Source organism: Nomascus leucogenys, chromosome 10 (genome assembly GCF_006542625.1).
Source record: "Nomascus leucogenys isolate Asia chromosome 10, Asia_NLE_v1, whole genome shotgun sequence".
NCBI lineage: Eukaryota > Metazoa > Chordata > Mammalia > Primates > Hylobatidae > Nomascus > Nomascus leucogenys.
In genome coordinates this window covers 8858995-8881086 of record NC_044390.1, presented here as the reverse complement: position 1 = coordinate 8881086, position 22092 = coordinate 8858995, and the positions used below count along the sequence as shown (strand labels likewise).

Genomic DNA, 22092 nt, shown 5'->3' with positions numbered 1-22092 from the left:
CTCACTTCCCAGACCGGGTGGCGGCCGGGCAGAGACGCTCCTCACTTCTCAGAAGGGGTGGCGGCCGGGCAGAGGCTCTCCTCACTTCCCAGACAATGGGCAGCTGGGCAGAGGCGCTCCTCACTTCCCAGAGGATGGGCGGCCGGGCAGAGACTCTCCTCACGTCCCAGATGGGGCGGCTGGGCAGAGGCGCTCCTCACTTCCTAGACGGGGTGGCGGCCAGGCAGAGGCGTCCTCACTTCCCAGACAATGGGCGGCCGGGCAGAGGCGCTTCTCACTTCCCAGATGATGGGTGGCCGGGCAGAGGCGCTCCTCACTTCCCAGACGGGGCAGCCAGGCAGAGGTGCTCCTCACTTCCCAGATGGGGCAGCCGGGCAGAGGTGCTCCTCACTTCCTAGACGGGGTGGTGGCCGGGCAGAGGCTGTAATCTTAGCACTTTGGGTGGCGAAGGCAGGCAGCTGGGAGGTGGAGGTTGTAGCGAGCCGAGATCACGCCACTGCACTCCAGCCTGGGCAACATTGAGCATTGAGTGACCAAGACTCTGTAATCCCAGCACTTCGGGAGGCCGAGGTGGGCAGATCACTCGAGGTCAGGAGTTGGAGACCAGCCTGGCCAACACGGCGAAACCCCGTCTCCACCAAAAATACAAAAACCAGCCTGGCGTGGTGGTGTGTGCCTGCAATCGCAGGCACTCGTGAGGCCGAGGCAGGAGAATCATGGGAGCCCAAGGCAGGGAGGTTGCACCGAGCCGAGATTATGCTGCCGCACTCCAGCCTGGGCAACAGAGGGAGACCCTCTCACCAAAGAGAAAAGAAAGAAAGAGAGAGAGGGAGGGAGGGAGGGAAGGAAGGAAGGAAGGAAGGAAGGTAGGTAGGTTGAGTGAGTTTCTTAATCCCGAGTTGTAATTTGATTGCACTCTGGTCTCAGAGACAGTTTGTTGTGATTTCTGTTCTTTTACATTTGCTGAGGAGTGTTTTACTTCCAATTATGTGGTCAATTTTAGAATAAGTGCAATGTGGTGCTGAGAAGAATGTATATTCTGTTGATTTGGGGTGGAGAGTTCTGTGGATGTCTATTAGGTCTCCTTGGTCCAGAGATGAGTTCAAGTCCTTGATACCCTTGTTAATTTTCTGTCTCATTGATCGGTCTAATATTGACAGTGGGGTGTTAAAGTCTGCCATCATTATTGTGTGGGAGTCTAAGTCTCTTTGTAGGTCTCTAAGAGCTTGCTTTATGAATCTGGGTGCTCCTGTATTGGGTGCATATATATTTAGGATAGTTACCTCATTTTGTTGAATTGATCCCTTTACCATTATCTAATGGCCTTCTTTGTCTCTTTTGATCTTTGTCGGTTTAAAGTCAGTTTTATCAGAGACCAGGATTGTAACCCCTGCTTTTTTTTGCTTTCTGTTTGCTTGGTAGATCTTCCTCCATCCCTTTATTTTGACCCTATGTGTGTCTTTGCATGTAAGATGGGTCTCCTGAATACAGCACACCGATGGGTCTTGACCCCTTATCCAATTTGCCAGTCTGTGTCCTTTAATTGGGGCACTTAGCCCATTTACATTTAAGGTTAATATTGTTATGTGTGAATTTGATCCTGTCATTATAATGCTAGCTGGTTATTTTGCCCATTAATTGATGTACTTTCTTCATAGCATCGATGGTCTTTACAATTTGGCATGTTTTTGCAGTGGCTGGTACCGGTTGTTCCTTTCCATGTTTAGTGCTTCCTTCAGGAGCTCTTGTAAGGGAGGCCTGGTGGTGACAAAATCTCTCAGCATTTGCTTGTCTGTAAAGGATTTTATTTCTCCTCACTTATGAAGCTTAGTTTGGCTGGATATGAAATTCTGGGTTGAAAATTCTTTTCTTTAAGAATGTTCAATATTGTCCCCCACTCTCTTCTGGCTTGTAGGGTTTCTGCCAAGAGATCCACTGTTAGTCTGATGAGCTTCCATTTGTGGGTAACCCAACCTTTCTTTCTGGCTGCTCTTAACATTTTTTCCTTCATTTCAACCTTGGTGAATCTGACAAGTATGTGTCTTGGGGTTGCTCTTCTAGAGGAGTATCTTTGTGGTGTTCTCTCTATTTCCTGAATTTGAATGTTGGCCTCTCTTGCTAGGTTGGGGAAGTTCTCCTGGATAATATCCTGAAGAGTGTTTTCTAACTTGGTTCCATTCTCCCCATCACTTTCAGGTACACCAATCAAATGTAGATTTGGTCTTTTCACATAGTCCCATATTTCTTGGAGGCTTTGTTTGTTTCTTTTCATTCTTTTTTCTCTAATCTTGTCTTCTCCCTTTATTTCATTACTTGGACTTTCAGTCACTGATATCGTTTCTTCTACTTGATCGAATCGGCTACTGAAGCTTGTTTATGCTTCACGAAGTTCTCGTACTATGGTTTCAGCTCCATCAGGTCATTTAAGGACTTCTCTACACTGTTTATTGTAGTTAGCCATTCGTCTGACTTTTTTCAAGGTTTTTAGCTTCCTTGCGGTGGGTTAGAACGTGTTCCTTCAGCTTGGAGAAGTTTGTTATTACTGACCTTCTGAAGCCTACTTCTTTTTTTTTTTAAAAGTTATTTGTTTATTGTTGAATTTAATAATTTTTTTTATTATTATACTTTAGGTTTTAGGGTACCTGTGCACAATGTGCAGGTTTGTTACATGTGTATCCATGTGCCATGTTGGTATGCTGCACCCATTAACTCATCATTTAGCATTAGGTATATCTCCTAATGCTGTCCCTCCCCGCTCTCTCTACCCCACAACAGTCCCTGGAGTGTGATGTTCCCCTTCCCGTGTCCATGAGTTCTCACTGTTTAATTCCCACCTATGAGTGAGAACATGCGGTGTTTGATTTTTTTGTCCTTGCGATAGTTTACTGAGAATGATGTTTTCCAGTTTCATCTATGTCCCTACAAAGGACATGAACTCATCATTTTTTATGGCTGCATAGTATTCCATGGTGTATATGTGCCACATTTTCTTAATCCAGTCTATCACTGTTGGACATTTGGGTTGGTTCCAAATCTTTGCTATTGTGAATAGTGCTGCAGTAAACATACGTGTGCATGTGTCTTTATCGCAGCATGATTTATAGTCCTTTGGGTATACACCCAGTAATGGGATGGCTGGGTCAAATGGTATTTCTAGTTCTAGATCCCTGAGGAATCACCACACTGACTTCCACAATGGTTGAACTAGTTTACAGTCCCACCAACAGTGTAAAAGTGTTCCTATTTCTCCACATCCTCTCCAGCACCTGTTGTTTCCTGACTTTTTAATGATGGCCATTCTAACTGGTGTGAGATGGTATCTCATTGTGGTTTTGATTTGCATTTCTCTGATGGCCAGTGATGATGAGCATTTTTTCATATGTTTTTTTGGCTGCATAAATGTCTTCTTTTGAGAAGTGTCTGTTCATATCCTTTGCCCACTTTTTGATGGGGTTGTTTTTTTCTTGTAAATTTCTTTGAATTCTTTGTAGATTCTGGATATTAGCCCTTTCTCAGATGAGTAGATTGCAAATATTTTCTCCCATTGCGTAGGTTGCCTGTTCACTCTGATGGTAGTTTCTTTTGCTGTGCAGAAGCTCTTTAGTTTAATTAGATCCCATTTGTCAATTTTGGCTTTTGTTGCCATTGCTTTTGGTGTTTTAGACATGAAGTCCTTGCCCATGCCTATGTCCTGAATGGTAATGCCTAGGTTTTCTTCTAGAGTTTCTATGGTTTTAGGTCTAACATGTACATCCTTAATCCATCTTGAATTAATTTTTGTATAAGGTGTAAGGAAGGGGTCCAGTTTCAGCTTTCTACACATGGCTAGCCAGTTTTCCCAGCACCATTTATTAAATAGGGAATCCTTTCCCCGTTGCTTGTTTTTCTCATGGAAATACATGTGAGTGAAATCCCTGAAGTCAAAAGATAAGGACAAATCTTAAAGTTTTGTGACCCAAAGAACATTTATTTGCAATGGAAAGAGAATCAATTAGCTTCAGACTTTTTTTTTTTTTTTTTAATCAGCGATGCTAGAAGTTAAAACACTGGAACAACGTTTGTAGAATCCTGAGGGAAAAAGACCGAGGTCCAAAAATTAATAACCAGGAAAGATATCATTCATTTGTCAGGGCAAAATAAGCATTTTCAGAAGTGTGGGCATTTAAAAAGTATTCTGCCCGTGTACTTATCTGAGGAAAACACTTGAGGAAATACTCTATCAAATGACAATTGGTTCAGAACAGAAATCCCAAGGCAGGGAAAGACAAAAAGGAGAGGAATAATGGGAGCAATGAATCTTGCAATATATGTATTATTAAAATTAAATAGATAATAATGATGTGACTAGGACTTTGTAATATAAATGCTAAGTAGGGATTCTTTAAAGAGAAGAGTCATCCTTGAAGGAAAAATTTATTAGTAACCTAGAACTAAAACTTCCATCCTGTTTGGTGTAAGAAGAGGTATGAGCAGGTAAAGATTTTTGGTGCATGGTTGTGTGTTTTATATATGCATATATGTACACCCACACACAGACACATACGTGCACACATACATTTAAAATTATTTTTTGATAGAATATAAATGTGTCTCTCTGTATACATATTTAAAGGTGACTCAGAGAAATATGTAACCATGAGCAGAACTTTACAGCATATTAGGACTTCTGTTTTTTTTTTTTTTTTTTTTTTTTTTGAGGCAGAGTCTCACTCTGTCACCCAGGCTGGAGTGCAGTGGCTCGATCTCAGCTCACTGCAACCTCTGCCTCTCCAGTTTGAGTGATTCTCATGCCTCAGCCTCCTGAGTAGCTGGGATTACAGGCATGCACCACTACGCCTGGCTAATTTTTGTATTTTTAGTAGAGACTGGGTTTCACCATGTGGTCCAGGCTGGTCTCGAACTTCTGACCTCAGGTCATCCGCCTGCCACACCCTCCAAAACTGCTGGGATTACAGGCATGAGCCACCATGCCCAGCTGCATAGTAGGGCTTCTAAATTGACAGGGAAAAAAAAATGAACAGGGAGGAGTGAGAGAGAGAAAATAGGAACAGGAAAAACTGACAGGGAGGAAAAATGGCTAATTTTCAGCAAAAGTAAGAAGGAAAAAGAGAAGATATAAGATGGAAGGAATATAATTAAGTATATTGATCACTTCACTGAATGTGAATTCAGAAGACAGAAATTACCAGATGGGCTAAAACATTAGGTTCAAATGTATACTATTTCAAGAAACAATCCTAAAACATGGTGACAAACAATGCTTGAAAAAATAAATGGATAGAAAATGGTACTGGGAAAATGCAAACAAATTAAAGGAGGAGTGGCAATTTTCATATCAGAAAAAGCAGAGTTCAGGGCCCAAAATATTAATCAGAACAGAGTCATTATGTAGTGTCCTTCAAATCTGTTCTGTCAGCTCACCCTTCTCTGCTCCTGAATGGCATTTGGTCACTTTGTGGTCTTAGGACAGTCTCATTGTCAGGTATTAAAAATCGAGTCTGAATTAAAACCAAACTTGAATTTTTTGCAGCAGCAAGGCAAAGGAGACAAATAAGATTATATGAAAAATGCCACAAAGGCATTTGATAACACTTAGTAATCTTTCATAATAAAATTTCTAATAAATTAGGAAAGGAAAGAAGCTATTGAATAATGACAAAGACGTTTACCAATATTTTACAGCAAGTATCATACTGAATGGCAAATTTCTGGAGCCATTTCTTTAAAAATCCGCTACAGGAAATAGATGCTGACTCCTAACAGTGAGAGTCAGTATTTTTAGAGGTTCTTTCTCATGTTCTAGATAACGATAGAAAATAATTTTATAATATTAGAAAAGTATAATTTATCTGTAATTGTACTGGTCTCAAAACCCCATGAAGATCTGGTAAAAAATTACTAGGATTACAAACAATATATAAAGTGATTCTATGTAATACACTTACAAAATGATAGGTTTTTAAAAATACTTGCAATAGTTAGAAATGGAGAGGGTAAGATATACCACTTATAATACACAATATTTAAAACTTAACAAAATGTTAAAGAATCTAAATAAAATAACTGTGGGATCTTACTGAGGGCCACAACATGAGATCTGAATATAGGACAGGTCACACCAAGTTCCTGAACAGGTAGACTTATTGTCACAGAAGTGCAGATCCTTCCTAAAATAATATTTAAATTTAATACAGTTCTAATTAGAATTCTAATTGGGTTTCTCTGAAGCTGATTAATTTAAAAGTTCTCAATAGATATTACAGTTTGCCATAAGGCCACTTTATTAAAAAAATGATGTCACAGAGTAATGGGCAAACAGTTCAGTGCAATAGAATAGAGGGTCTAGGAATGGCCCCTAAGTCTACAGAAGAAATTAATATGACAAAGGTAGCAATTTGACTCATTGAGAAAATGATAGTGTGTTATAATAGTTTATTTAATGAAAGGTGCTGGTATAACTTGACTGTTCATCTGAAAGTAAACAAAGCCAGAACCTTATCTCATGCCATAAATAAAATGAAGTCTAGATGGATTTAAGGATATTTATATGGCCTTGGAGTCAGGGGACACTTTCCTTGATAAGTCACAAAATTCAAAAGATAAACAGGGAGTTATAGGGGGCAGTTCCAAGATGGCCGAGTAGGAACAGCTCCAGTGTACAGTCCCAGTGTGAGCAACACAGAAGATGGCTGATTTCTGCATTTCCAACTGAGGTACCGGGTTCATCTCCTTGGGGCTTGTTGAACAGTGGGTGCAGGACAGTGGGTGCAGCCCACTGAGCATGAGCCAAAGCATGGTGAGGCATTGCCTCACCCGGGAAGTACAAGGGGTCAGGGAATTCCCTTTCCTAGCCAGGGGAAGCTGTGACAGACGACAGCTGGAAAATCGGGTCACTCCCACCCTAATATTGTACTTTTGCAATGGTCTTAGCAAACGGCACACCAGGAGATTATATCCCGTGCCTGACTCAGAGGGTCCCATGCCCACAGAGTCTCGCTCATTGCTAGCACAGCAGTCTGAGATCGAACTGCAAGGCAGCAGCGAGGCTTGGGGAGGGGCGCCCACCATTGCTGAGGCTTGAGTAGGTAAACAAAGTGGCCAGGAAGCTTGAACTGGGTGGAGCCCACTGCAGCTCAAGGAGGCCTGCCTGCCTCTGTAGACCCCACCTCTGGGGGCAAGGCATAGCCAAACAAAAGGCAGCAGAAACCTCTGCAGACTTAAATGTCCCTGTCTGACAGCTTTGAAGAGAGTAGTGGTTCTCCCAGCACGGAGTTTGAGATCTGAGAACAGACAGACTGCCTCCTCAAGTGGATCCCTGACCCCCGAGTAGCCTAACTGGGAGGCACCCCCCAGTAGGGGCAGACTGACACCTCACATGGCCAGGTACCCCTCTGAGACGAAGCTTCCAGAGGAACGATCAGGCAGCAACATTTGCTGTTCAGCAATATTTGCTGTTCTGCAGCCTCCACTGCTGATACCCAGGCAAACAGGGTCTGGAGTGGACCTCCAGCAAACTCCAACAGACCTGCAGCTGAGGGTCCTGACTGTTAGAAGGAAAACTAACAAACAGGAAATCCACACCAAAACCCCAACTGTACGTCACCATCATCAAAGACCAAATGTAGATAAAACCACAAAGATGGGGAAAAAACAGAGCAGAAAAGCTGAAAATTCTAAAAATCAGAGCGCCTCTCTCCTTCCAAAGGAACACAGCTCCTCGCCAGCAATGGAACAAAGCTGGACGGAGAAGGACTTTGATGAGTAGAGAGAAGAAGGCTTCAGATGATCAAATTTCTCCGAGCTAAAGGAGGAAGTTTGAACCCATCTCAAAGCTAAAAACCTTGAAAAAAGATTACATGAATGGCTATCCAGAATAACCAGTGCAGAGAAGTCCTTAAATGACCTGATGGAGCTGAAAACCATGGCACAAGAACTACGTGAGGAATGCACAAGCTTCAGTAGCCGATTCGATCAACTGGAAGAAAGGGTATCAGTGATTGAAGATCAAATGAATGAAATGAAGTGAGAAGAGAAGTTTAGAGAAAAAAGAGTAAAAAGAAATGAACAAAGTCTCCAAGATATATGGGACTATGTGAAAAGACCAAATCTACATCTGATTGGTGTACCTGAAAGTGACGGGGAGAATGAAAACAAATTGGAAAATCTGCAGGATATTATCCAGGAGAACTTCCCCAACCTAGCAAGGCATTCAAATTCAGGAAATACAGAGAACACCACAAATATACTCCTCGAGAAGAGCAACTCTAAGACATATAATTGTCAGATTCACCAAAGTTGAAATGAAGGAAAAAATGTTAAGGGCAGCCAGAGAGAAAGGTTGGGTTACCCACAAAGGGAAGCCCATCAGACTAACAGCGGATCTCTCAGCAGAAACTCTACAAGCCAGAAGAGAGTGGGGGACAATATTCAACATTCTTTAAGAAAATTATTTTCGGCCGGGCGCGGTGGCTCACACTTGTAATCCCAGCACTTTGGGAGGCCGAGGCGGGTGGATCACGAGGTCAGGAGATCGAGACCATGGTGAAACCCCGTCTCTACTAAAAATACAAAAAAATTAGCCAGGCGTGGTGGCGGGCGCCTGTAATCCCAGCTACTCGGAGAGGCTGAGGCAGGAAAATGGCGTGAACCCGGGAGGTGGAGCTTGCAGTGAGCCGGGATTACGCCACTGTACTCCAGCCTGGGCGACAGAGCGAGACTCCGTCTCAAAAAAAAAAAAAAAAAAAAAATAATAATTATTTTCAACCCACAATTTCATATCCAGCCAAACTAAGCTTCATAAGTGAAGGAAAAATAAAATACTTTACACACAAGCAAATGCTGAGAGATTTTGTCACCACCAGGCCTGCCCTACAAGAGCTCCTGAAGGAAGCACTAAACATGGAAAGGAACAACTGGTACCAGCCACTGCAAAAACATGCCAAATTGTAAAGACCATCGATGCTAGGAAGAAACTGCATCAACTAATGAGCAAAGTAACCAGCTAGCATTATAATGACAGGATCAAATTCACACATAACAATATTAACCTTAAATGTAAACGGGCTAAATGCTCCAATTAAAAGACACAGACTGGCAAGTTGGATAAAGAGTCAAGACCCATTGGTGTGCTGTATTCAGGAGACCCATCTCACGTGCAGAGACACACATAGGCTCAAAATAAAGGGATGGAGGAAGATCTACTAAGCAAATGGAAAACATAAAAAGGAAGGGGTTGCAATCCTAGTCTCTGATAAAACAGACTTTAAACCAACAAACATCAAAAGAGACAAAGAAGACCATTATATAATGGTAAAGGGATCAATTCAACAAGAAGAGCTAACCCAAATATATATGCACCCAATACAGGAGCACCCAGATTCATAAAGCAAGTCCTTAGAGACCTACAAAGAGACTTAGACTCTCACACAATGATAATGGGAGACTTAAACACCCCACTGTCAACTTTAGACAGATCAAGGAGACAAAGTTAAAAAGGATATACAGGAATTGAACTCAGCTCTGCACCAAGTGGACCTAATAGACATCTACAGAACTCTCCACCCCAAATCAACAGAATATACATTCTTCTCAGCATCACATCGCACTTATTCCAAAATTGACCACGTAGTTGGAAGTAAAGCTCTCCTCAGCAAATGTAAAAGAACAGAAATTATAACAACTGACTCTCAGACCACAGTGTAATCAAACTAGAACTCAGGATTAAGAAACTCACTCAAAACTGCTCAACTACATGGAAACTGAACAACCTGCTCCTGAATGACTATTGGGTACATAACGAAATGAAGGCAGAAATAAAGATGTTCTTTGAAACCAAGGAGAACAAAGATACAACATACCAGAATCTCTGGGACACATTTAAGGCAGTGTGTAGGGGGAAATTTATAGTACTAAATGCACACAAGAGAAAGCAGGAAAGATCTAAAATTGACACCCTAACCTCACAATTAAAAGAACTAGAGAAGCAAGAGCAAACACATACAAAAGCTAGCAGAAGGCAAGAAATAACTAAGATCAGAGCAGAACTGAAGGAGATAGAGACACAAAAAAACCTTCAAAAAATCCATGAATCCAGGAGCTGGTTTTTTGAAAAGATCAACAAAATAGATAGACCACTAGCAAGACTAATGAAGAAGAAAAGAGAGAAGAATCAAATAGACGCAATAAAAAATGATAAAGGGGATATCACCACCAATCCCACAGGAATACAAACTACCAGCAGAGAATACTATAAACACCTCTATGCAAATAAACTAGAAAATCTAGAAGAAATGGATAAATTCCTGGACACATACACCCTGCGAAGACTAAACCAGGAGGAAGTTGAATCCTTGAATAGACCAATAACAGGCTCTGAAATTGAGGCAATAATTAATAGCTTACCAACCAAAAAAAGTCCAGGGCCAGAGGGATTCACAGCTGAATTCTACCAGAGGTGCAAGGAGGAGCTGGTACCATTACTTCTGAAACTATTCCAATCAATATAAAAAGAGGGAATCCTCCCTAACTCATTTTATGAGGCCAGCATCATCCTGATACCAAAGCCTGGCAGAGACACAACAAAAAAAGAGAATTTTAGACCAATATCCCTGATGAACATCGATGCAAAAATCCTCAATAAAGTACTGGCAAACCGAACCCAGCAGCACATCAAAAAGCTTATCCACCATGATCAAGTGGGCTTCATCCCTGGGATGCAAGGCTGGTTCAACATACACAAATCAATAAATGTAATCCAGCATATAAACAGAAGCAATGACAAAAACCACGTGATTATCTCAATAGATGCAGGAAAGGCCTTTGACAAAATTCAACAACTTCTTGCTAAAAACTCTCAATAAATTAGGTATTTATGGGACGTATCTCAAAATAATAAGAGCTATTTATGACAAACCCACAGCCAATATCATACTGAATGGGCAAAAATTGGAAGCATTCCCTTTGAAAACTGGCACAAGACAAGGATGCCCTCTCTCACCACTCCTATGCAACATAGTGTTGGAAGTTCTGGCCAGGGCAATCAGGCAGGAGAAAGAAATAAAGCGTATTCAATTAGGTAAAGAGGAAGTCAAATTGTCTCTGTTTGCAGATGACATGATTGTATATCTAGAAAACCCCATTGTCTCAGCCCAAAATCTCCTTAAGCTGATAAGCAACTTCAGCACAGTCTCAGGATACAAAATCAATGTGCAAAAATCACAAGCATTCTTATACTCCAATAACAGACAAACAGAGAGCCAAATCATGAGTGAACTCCCATTCACAATTGCTTCAAAGAGAATAAAATACCTAGGAATCCCACTTACAAGGGATGTGAAGGACTTCTTCAATGAGAACTACAAACCACTGCTCAATGAAATAAAAGAGGATACAAACAAGTGGAAGAACGTTCCATGCTCATGGATAGGAAGAATCAATATCATGAAAATGGCCATACTGCCCAAGGTATTTTATAGATTCAATGCCATCCCCATCAAGCTACCAATGACTTTCTTCACAAAATTGGAATAAACGACTTTAAGTTCATATGGAACCAAAAAAGAGCCCTCATTGCCAAGACAAACCTAAGCCAAAAGAACAAAGCTGGAGGCATCACTCTACCTGACTTCAAACTATACTACAAGGCTACAGTAACCAAAACAGCATGGTACTGGTACCAAAACAGAGATATAGACCAATGGAACAGAACAGAGCCCTCAGAAATAATACCACACATCTACAACCATCTGATCTTTGACAAACCTGACAAAAACAAGATATGGGGAAAGGATTCCCTGTTTAATAAATGGTGTTGGGAAAACTGGCTAGCCATCTATAGAAAGCTGAAACTGGATCTCTTCCTTATACCTTATATAAAAATTAATTCAAGATGGATTAAATACTTAAATGTTAGACCTAAAACCATAGAAACCCTAGAAGAAAACCTAGGCAATACCATTCAGGACATAGGCATGGGCAAGGACTTCATGTCTAAAACACCAAAAGCAATGGCAACAAAAGCCAAAATTGACAAATGAGATCTAATTAAACTAAAGAGCTTCTGCACAGCAAAAGAAACTACCATCAGAGTGAACAGGCAACCTACGCAATGGGAGAAATCTACTCATCTGAGAAAGGGCTAATATCCAGAATCTACAAAGAATTCAAAGAAATTTATGAGAAAAAAACAACCCCATCAAAAAGTGGGCAAAGGATATGAACAGACACTTCTCAAAAGAAGACATTTATGTAGCCAACAGACACATGAAAAAATGCTTATCATCACTGGCTATCAAGAAATGCAAATCAAAACCACAATGAGATACCATCTCACACCAGTTAGAATGGCCATCATTAAAAAGTCAGGAAACAACAGGTGCTGGAAAGGATGTGGAGAAATAGGAACACTTTTTCACGTTGGTGGGACTGTAAACTAGTTCAACCATTGTGGAAGAGAGTGTGGTGATTCCTCAAGGATCTAGAACTAGAAATACCATTTGACCCAGTGATCCCATTACTGGCTATATACCCAAATGATTATAAATCATGCTGCTATAAAAACACATGCACATGTATGTTTATTGTGGCACTATTCACAATAGCAAAGACTTGGAACCAACCCAAATATCCATCAATGATAGACTGGATTAAAAAAATGTGGCACATATACAGCATGGAATACTATGCAGCCGTAAAAAAGGATGAGTTCATATCCTTTGTAGGGACATACATGAAGCTGGAAACCATTCTCAGCAAACTATCACAAGGACAAAAAACCAAACACCACATGTTCTCACTCATAGGTGGGAATTGAACAATGAGAACATTTGGACACAGGGAAGGGAACATCACACACCGGGGCCTTTTATGGGGTGGTGGGAGGGGGGAGGGATAGCATTTACCTAATGTAAATGATGAGTTAATGGGTGCAGCACACCAACATGGCACATGTATACATACGTAACAAACCTGCGCATTGTGCACATGTACCCTAGAACGTAAAGTATAATAAAAAAAGATAAACAGAAAAAGATAGATAATTAGATTACATGATGATTAAAACATTTTTATGGCAAGACACTATAAGCAAAGCTCAAAGGCAAATATTAGGTTGGGAAAATATATGAAGGCATAGGATTATTAACGTTGATCACTCCAGCGAGTAATCAGTTAGAAAATATGAAATAATTTTAGAGTTTGGGAAAATAATCAAATTTATCTTTTATCATGGAGGATATAATGCAGTATTTGAGTTGCCTTAAAAGGTTGAGCAATGGACAGGTACCAGGTGATAAATGGCCATCTTCTGGGGTCAGGGAGGCGCCATTGAAATGTTTCACACCCAGGAATGACATAAGGAGATTTGTATTTTAGAAAAAATAAATTGTTCTTATTGTACAACAGCTAATAATTAGAGGAGATAAGACCTGAGGCAGAGATGAGTTCAGAGAGAAGATAAACTAAACCAGTATGGAAAAAGTGGAGGTAGAGAGAATGGAGAGGATTCATGAGTTAATTATGAGATAGAATTGAGAATCTGAAACTCTAATAGATAAGAATAAATGAGGGAGAGGGAAGAGGCAGTGGTAATATTCAGCTACCTGGCCTAGGCAGTTGGGTGAATATAACACTACTGATTGAACCCTGCACGAGGAGTAACTTTGTGTAGTGAAGGGGGAGAAGATAATGAGTTTAAAACGATTAAAAACGTTTAAACGATTTAAACGATTTAAATCATTTAAAAAACGATTTAAAATTTTGGAGTCTGTAGGATATCCAAAGAAGTGGCCTTCATATAACAGGACCTATCAGCCTGGAGCTCGGGAGATGTGAAATGTATGTAAAGACAAAGAAGTCGTTAGTATTAGGACTGCAATTGAAGCAGTAGAAATAGATGCCACCACCAGGGGACAGTGCATAGAGAGAGAAGGGAAGAGAATTATCTAACAATTTCAAGGGTTCACTTAGTCCGAGAGGCCAATCCTTCTTCCAAATGCTAGGCAGGAGGGATAACTGAAGAGTTTGATTAGTCTAAAGCTATTCTGTCATTCCTAATCCCTCCCAATCTCAAGAACATTCCTGCTGCTGTTACTTCTGTCATTGTCACATGGTGACACCATGGAAAGCGGGAGTCCCATGCAATCCAAAGCACCCTTTTCTTTTTCCAGTGCTGCAATCACACACACACATTAATTCGTGTTATGCTGGGCCCAAAGTCCATCTTCCAAAGTTACTTTTCTTTAGGATATATTTATCTGCGGGCCAGGCGTGGTGGCTCACGCCTGTAATCTCAGCACTTTGGGAGGCTGAGCCGGTCAGATCACGAGGTCAGGAGATCGAGACCATCCTGGCTAACACGGTGAAACCCCATCTCTACTAAAAATACAAAAAATTAGCCGGGTGAGGTGGTGGGCCCCTGTAGTCCCAGCTACTCGGGAGGCTGACGCAGGAGAATGGCGTGAACCCGGGAGGCGCAGCTTGCTGTGAGCTGAGATTATGCCACTGCCCTCCAGCCTGGGCGACAGAGCGAGACTGTCTCAAAAAAAAAAAAAAAAAAGTATATATATATTTATCTGCTTGGCCTACTCCAACCCCCAAAAAGCTCTTCCATCAATGAGCATTTCCAGGGGAGGGGTGTCTTTTTCAAATAAGGGAAGGCCAGGTTACACTCTCTTTCCAGGGCACTGAACACAACTATTTACGTTTAAGTAACTAACAGGGGCTACTGCAGTGTTTTCCAGAAGAAAGAAAGAAACTCTGTTTCAAGGCAGCTTGTGGCTTGCATCTTGCCAATGGCAACTTCTGCTAAAAACAATCCAAAAAAAAAATTCAGCTTATCCATGTACTCTAAAACATTGAAGTATGGATGAGGAGGGACCAGGAAAGGGAAAGGATGAAGACTTAAGAGAGGTGATGTGAGGACTAGAGCAGGATCCCTGAAGGCATGAGGCAGTGAGATCCCAGCACATGTGGGAGGGGTTAGTCTGGACAGGAGATTGGCTTCTCTTCTCTCAAGGAGGGAAGGGTGGTTGTAGTTACAGACGTGTGATGAGGGGTTTGTGGATGGGAGATAAGCTACTTCCCTTACATTTCCTCTGTGGACAGGAAGCAAGGTCATTTGCTGACAGTTAGGAAGAGATAGGTAAGGGTGGGTTTCAAAGATTTGAGAATGGGTGGGTTTGGGCCAGCCACAGAAGAAGATGGGAGAGAATGCTGACCTAGAATAAATTGGGCTTCCAACCAGCATTTGGGGCCCAGTGGAGGTTGATGTCCTTGAATTCAAGTGCTACCTTTCTCAGCTTTGGATGAATTTTTTCTCTTAGCACACACCAGCTTCTAGCTGGCTCTGTGCATTTCCTGACTTGCTGGCCAGGACCCCTACCCCCTTCTTCTCCCATTTGGGGAATCATTGAAATCCAAGTGATGTTACTGTAGAAATGACCCTGAATGTGTGTGTGTGTGTTTGTTTGTTTGTGAGACAGAGATAAGGCATGATCTCAGCTCACTGCAATCTCCACCTCCCTGGCTCAAGCAATCCTCGCATATCAGCCTCTGAGTAGCTGGGACTACAGCCACGTGCCACCCACCATACCTGGCTAATTTTTGTATTTTTTGTAGAGACAGGTTTTTGCCATGTTGCTCAGGCTGGTCTTGAACTCCTGAGCTCATGCAATCCACCTGCCTCCACTTCCCAAAATGCTGGGATTACAGGCATGAGCCACCGCGACCAGCCTGAATGTGTTCTGAACAATCAAAAACAAATAATATATTAATGTCACGATTTTGATATTTGACTTGATTTTGTCCCTAATATGTTGAGAATTGCCATTCTAGAAGCTGCCTCCTGTCTAGCCTACAGTTCCAGGATCCTGGACTAACCCCGAATCCCAGATTTCAGGTGTTCATTTGATATAAACAATGTTGGATTTTCTCTTAGGACATGTAAAACCTGATTAGTCAAATGGCTCTGTTTCTTTTCTCTGTTCTGTTTTAAAAATTGGTAATCTTTTCAGATGGTTGAGTCTTTCTTCTTTAAGCATCAGTATTTTTTCTAACATGCCACTTGTGAGATTTGCCATCTTCAATGTGTCATTACTTTTGCATGATTTAAAAATTGTTATGCTAAACATCTGGCATACTCTGTTTCTGTTCATCGTTTGGTATGTTAAATGGAATTGGTTCTCTGTTTTTCCTTTGGCTGGAAAAAATTCTTTTTCATTTATTATTTTCTACTAGCATATTAAAAGAAGGGGAAAAGATTGCCTAGTTATCTATAAGCTTAGGACCTAAATATGTCAGAAAGCAAAATTAAGTAGAGTGGAGAGCAGACTCGTTTCTGTTTTCTTATAGCAAAACTTAGCTCAATTCTATCTCCTTATAGCAAAACTTTCTCCCTCTCATATATATTTCATAATGAGCTTTGACTGTTTTGCTGAGCATTCAAGGTTTTGCATGTCCTAACCCTACCTACCTATTCAAAATTTATTTTGGCCAGACATGGTGACTCATGCCTGTAATCCCAGCACTTTGAGAGACCCTGCCTCTACAAAATATAAAATAAGTAAACAAATAAAAATTTAAAAAAAAACTCACAAAATTTATTTGGCACTTTCTTTCCCACACTCTGCTCCACAGTCACTATTAGTTTAGTGCCTTTGCCCTGGTCCCAAAGATACATATTCCAGTTCTTAGCATTAGATAGGGCTTCTCAGGTCTAAGCAGCCACTCATTATTGTTCAGCCACTTTATATATCCCTTCCCTGCATGAGAAGTAACAGTTGTTATTTATTGATGTGGTTTGGCTGTCTCCCACCCAAATCTCATCTTGAATTGTAGCTCCCATAATTCCCACATGTCATAGGAGGGACCTGGTGGGAAGTAATTGAATCATGGGGTCAGGTCTTTCTCGTGCTGTTCTGGTGATAGTGAATAAGTCTCACGAGATCCGACGGTTTTATAAAGAGGAGTTCCCCTACACAGGCCCTCTTGCTTGCCACCATGTAAGATGTGACTTTGCCCCTCATTCACCTTCAGCTGTGATTGTGAGGCCTCCCCAGCCCTGTGAAATTGTGAGTTAATTAAACTTCTTTCCTTTATAAATTACCCTGTCTTGGGTATGTCTTTATTATAAGTGTGAGAACAAACTAATACACTTGTCTTAAATACTAACATACTCAACAGAATATATAACAAATTCACACAAACTTATTTATACTCCTAGTTGCCCTAAGGGGCTCACAATGAGTGTGTCCCCTTTTTTGACCCTTCCCTACAGCAGGATATATGCAAATCAGATTGCTGGCCAGGGCAGCTTTTCTGAAGTTGATGCTAGAGCCAAGGTTTTTATGGCAAGGTGAAGCTGTATAAACAAGGTGCAGAAAGCTGTTCTGGGAAATGGCTCAGCTGTGGGAAGACATGAAGTCCTGTAACACATTGGTGACTGTCAGATTTTATAATTGGCTCAATATTTTGTAAGATTAAAGTACAAGGAGATGAGTGGTGGAAGATTACTTTAGAAAGGTAGGTAAGGGCCAGAATAGATAAGGCCAAAGAACTGGTATTAGGGGATGTGAGAGAGGCTAAATAGGCCTCTTCCCCTTGTGACTATAGTGCACACTTCCCCTAGGGTTGATGGGGAGTCTGCCAAAAACAGCTTCTATCTAGCCTAGTCCTCTAGCAGAATGTCTTGTAAATCACTTAGTGATGTAAATGCTCCTTAAGACATCATTGAGGTCAGTAATTGTGCCATTTCCTATAGAAAGCAACTCAAGAAGTGGTGGTGATGTGGCTTTTACAAATGACTTTTTAAATATGGATTTTTTGAAAGGAATTGTTTTCTTAAAGTTAACTCACTATGTCAGAAGGCATATGGCTATATGGCTCAGAGATATGGGAAGTTTATTATTGATGAGATCCCGTTATTAGTCCTTTACTTAAAATAGTTGAATTACGCATCTTTAATAGCACTCAATGTGTTAATATGATCTGGAGGTAAACTTATAGTTTTCTTAAAAATAAAAGGGAGATTCTTAGACTGAAAACTCTATGGGGCTTTTGAATTTATGAAAAATGATGCATTATACCTGAAAATACACAAGAATGCCCAACAGAGATAATTAATACATATTTTAAATTAGATTCTTCGTTCATGGAAGGAATATGACCTGGCAGTAATGATTATAAATTATGGGAAAAAAATGTTGGACATCACGCCAGGATGCAAGTCTCTGTTTGATGGTAGTAATGAACAAGAAGAAATGCCAGAGGAGGTAATTGTTTTTGTTTCTCATTTTTAAACCTATGTTTAGTTTGTGTCTTTTAGGAGTAATGTAGTATTATTAAACATATTAGAAAATTGATACGTTTTACACTTGTTATATTTACATATAAGTATTATAGTAAAGAGCTTTTGGGTTTTTTTGTTGTTGTTGTTATAGTCAAGAAAATGAAAAAGGAATCTCTGCTAGCATACTGAATAGTCCCCATCACCAGTCCTGACCATCAGGTGATGATAGAGAGCTTCTTACACCCAGCTGGACATTGGACTTAAAAGCTCTCCAAAGTCTCTTCCAGATCTAAGATTTTACTGTTCTGGGTGGATTACTGAATGTAGCAAATACATGTCAGAGTTTTTTTACTTTGTGTTCAAAGTAGATTTCTGAAACTCATTGTGACACCTGCGTTCTCTTCTTTATGAGACTGCTAATTTTTGAGATGAACTTTTAATATCTGCCTTCCAAGCATGAGTCTTACAAGAGCTTATGCTTATTGCCTTTCCTTGAAACTATGTAGTTTTGTAGATCAAGTTTTGAAATGTTACTTAGTTCACTGGGTTTCTGTCTTTCCTTTCTTTCTCTCTCTTTCTTTCTTTCTTTCTTTCTTTCTTTCTTTCTTTCTCTCTTTCTTTCTCTCTCTCTCTCTCTTGCTCTCTCTTTCTTTCTTTCTTTTTTGAGACAGAGTCTCACTCTGTAGTCTAAGCTGGAGTGCAGTGGCGCAATCTTGGCTCACTGCAGCCTCCGCCTCCTGGGTTCAAGTGATTCTTCTGCCTCAGCCTCTGAGTAGCTAGGATTATAGGCACGCGCCACCACACCTGGCTAATTTTTGTATTTTTAGTGGAGATGGGGTTTCACCATGTTGGCCAGGCTGGTCTTGAACTCCTGACCTCAGGTGATCCTCCCACCTTGGCCTCCCAAAGTTCTGGGATTACAGGCATGAGCCACAGTGCCTGGCCAGTTCATTGGGTTTCTGAGGGCACTAGAAATTACTTGAAGTCCCTTCCATGGCTTGGGTGGGAGTAGAGACTGTCATCCCTGACTCTGTCTAAGTTAGAGTAGCTCCATTTCTATCTCTGTGATATCTTGAATTTCCAAGTAAGCATTTGTTTGCCAAAAAAAAATCTTTTAAAAATCACCACTGTTGTACTGGATGACTTTTTAAGCTATAATACCTTTTTTTTTCCTAATGGAAGGATGTTTTGTCTAGAGGGATTTTTGATTAAGCTGGAAGCAATTTGAGGGTTTGTTTGTTTGTTTGTTTGTTTGTTTTTGCGCCATGCAGTGTCTACTCTCAGAGTCCATCAGCCCCTTTATGTTACCCAGGCCTTGACTCAGGGCCTTCCACATCATGGTAGGACAGGCCTCATGCCTCTCTCCTTGAAGCTTATAGTCCAGCAGAAGGTTGTGAGTCTTCAATCTAAGTTTGTAGAGATTGTTAATTTATAGGAGTCAGAAATTATTAGAGCTACTCAAGGTTCCTTTAAGCCTAAAGAGGGGCTTGGAGGTTTTTCTTTTTGAACAAAAGACATTAACAGGTCAGTTCTCAGGCTCGGACAGAGAAAAACATCGTGGTGAGCCTGAGTGAGCAGACAGGCCGATTCTTAATTCACTAATTACTGATCCCGTTATGTTTCAATGAAAGGCAAAGTAGCAAAGTCAATTAGCTTAGTTGTAAAGAAGCTCCTTCTGGGAAAAAGAAAGGGAAAAAAGAATAAAGGGATACATTTCTGAGGGCAGGGTGGGAATTGTCTTTTCAAGATTTTTAGAGACATATCCTCAGCTGCTTTGAGAATGCAGGTTTTGGAGGGGGCTGGTTAGGTAGGTGGAAGTTACTGGGAGAAAGGGAGAGGGAAAAGAAGCAGCATTTTGGTCAATCTCCATGAAACACAGCACTATGTCTACATTTAATTAGAGCACAATAACTATTATTCATTGTTATTAATATTGTTATGTAGATCGTAGTTTTATCTACCAAGTATGAAAGTATGAAAACATAAAGAATGTTGTTTGAAAAGGACAGTTGTGGGAACACGTTAAAGTACATTTTGACATATAACCAATGTTTCTAGGATTCTTCTAAGAAGTCTTTAAAGACTAAGAAGCCACAGCAGATACTACTGCCTGAAAAGATAAATGAACAGCTGGCCTTGTTGGAGACACACCTACTCAAACTGACAAAGCAATGTAATCATTTTTTTTCTGTATACTTCCGTTTAGCATTAAGTTTTTTAAAACGAGAAAATATTTTGTTCAAAGGATTAGGATGAGATTAGCATTTGGTAAACCCTCTAACGTTTACACAGTGCTTTTATATCATTAATCCTAACACTACCCTGTTAATAAGGGGTTGCTAACCACTTTTTACAGATGTGGCTCATAAAGATTAAGTGATTTACTTAGGATTACGTAGCTGGCTTGGACTTGAGCCTGTGTCTTCTGACTCTAAAGCAAGTTTTCTCAACCTCGACAATATTATCATTTTGGGCCAGGCAGTTCTTTGTTGTGGGGAACTGTCCTTGGCACTGTATGATATTGAGTAGCATCCCTGGCCTCTACTCACAGAAGCACAGCACACCACCCCCTAGTTGTGACAACCATCTGGGTATCCTTGGTGGGAGAGTGGGATGGGGTTATGGGTGGCACAAAAATCACTGCTTTGAAGTCAAAAATGCAACTGAGAAATAAAGGAATAGTGTGAGTGTTGTTAATGTGTAAGTGGTTTGACCCAATGCCTTCCAGAGTAGAAAGCAGAGTGAAAGATTAGTTTAATTTTAGGTCGTTGTACTGTAGTAATTTCGTAATAAACCAATGTGTTAATGCAATGATTGGTATTTTGGAGTTTGCAGCCTGGAAGGCTACTTGGGAAATTGAGTTAGTTTCTGGTGATGATTAGTATTGTCACATTTTTAAAAAGCAGGTACTTCAAATCTTCTAGAAAAAGAGAGTATCCAAATTTGAGCCTTAAACTAAGTATGAGGCTCTACTTTTGCCCCACGGCCTTTGGAGATGAGGCTACACTTGTAGAATTCCATGTCCCTACCTCACCTCTCTTACTGTGTGCCTCTGTTCTATCTTGTGGGCTTCGCTGACTTGGATCTCTCTCTTTTAATATGTTCCATGCCCGTTTCAAGCATGGATTTATGAATTGAACTAAGTATTTGATTATTCCCATAATTAGTTAACATAGCTTTGGGAAAGCTGTAATCATCTTATTATATATATAAAGTATAATTCCTTAAAATATACAGTGTTCTAGAAATGTGATTTATTTTTATAATATCAGTAAAAATATTTTACCAAGAAGCACAATGACCTATAAGTAGCTAAATAGTAAATTCTCCTTGGTGGTCTAATGGTTAGAAAAAGAATAGTAAATTAAAAAACAACAATAATAAAATGATAGTTTTGTACAGTGTTTTCTGTGTGCCAGTCACTATTTTACAAAACATACTATTTTTATAAAATATACACATTAAAACTCATGCAACCTGTATATAAGAGCCATAAGAAGGTACTATTATTATCTCTATTATAAAGATAAGGAAACTGAGGCACAGAGAAGCTAAATAACTTTCCAAGGTTTCATAACTAAAAAATGTCATAGTTAGAATTTGAACCCAGCCAGTCTGGCTCCAGTGGCTGTGTTATACTTGACTGCCTTTTAAAGATAATTTTGCTAAAATGGGATAAATGTAATTGGTAGATTTCTGAGTCTTGGGTTTGCTGATACATGACAGCTGTTGAAAAGGAGAGAATCATGCCTTGGAAACTCTTTGCCTATTTGGTGGTGGACCCCTTAGCTTTTAGGGGGAAAAGTGAA

At 40.4% G+C, this 22092-nt stretch overlaps 1 protein-coding gene across 1 annotated transcript in view; it reads left to right on the top strand.

The window, feature by feature from the left end:
• The window catches only part of CFAP54 (cilia and flagella associated protein 54), a 382051-nt gene that overhangs the window by 112932 nt on the left and 247027 nt on the right, over positions 1-22092 (top strand). The window contains exons 27-28 of the mRNA XM_030819793.1: positions 18135-18266; positions 20342-20456. Of these exons, the coding sequence (XP_030675653.1) occupies positions 18135-18266; positions 20342-20456 (247 nt within the window). The remainder of the gene's footprint in view (positions 1-18134; positions 18267-20341; positions 20457-22092) is intronic.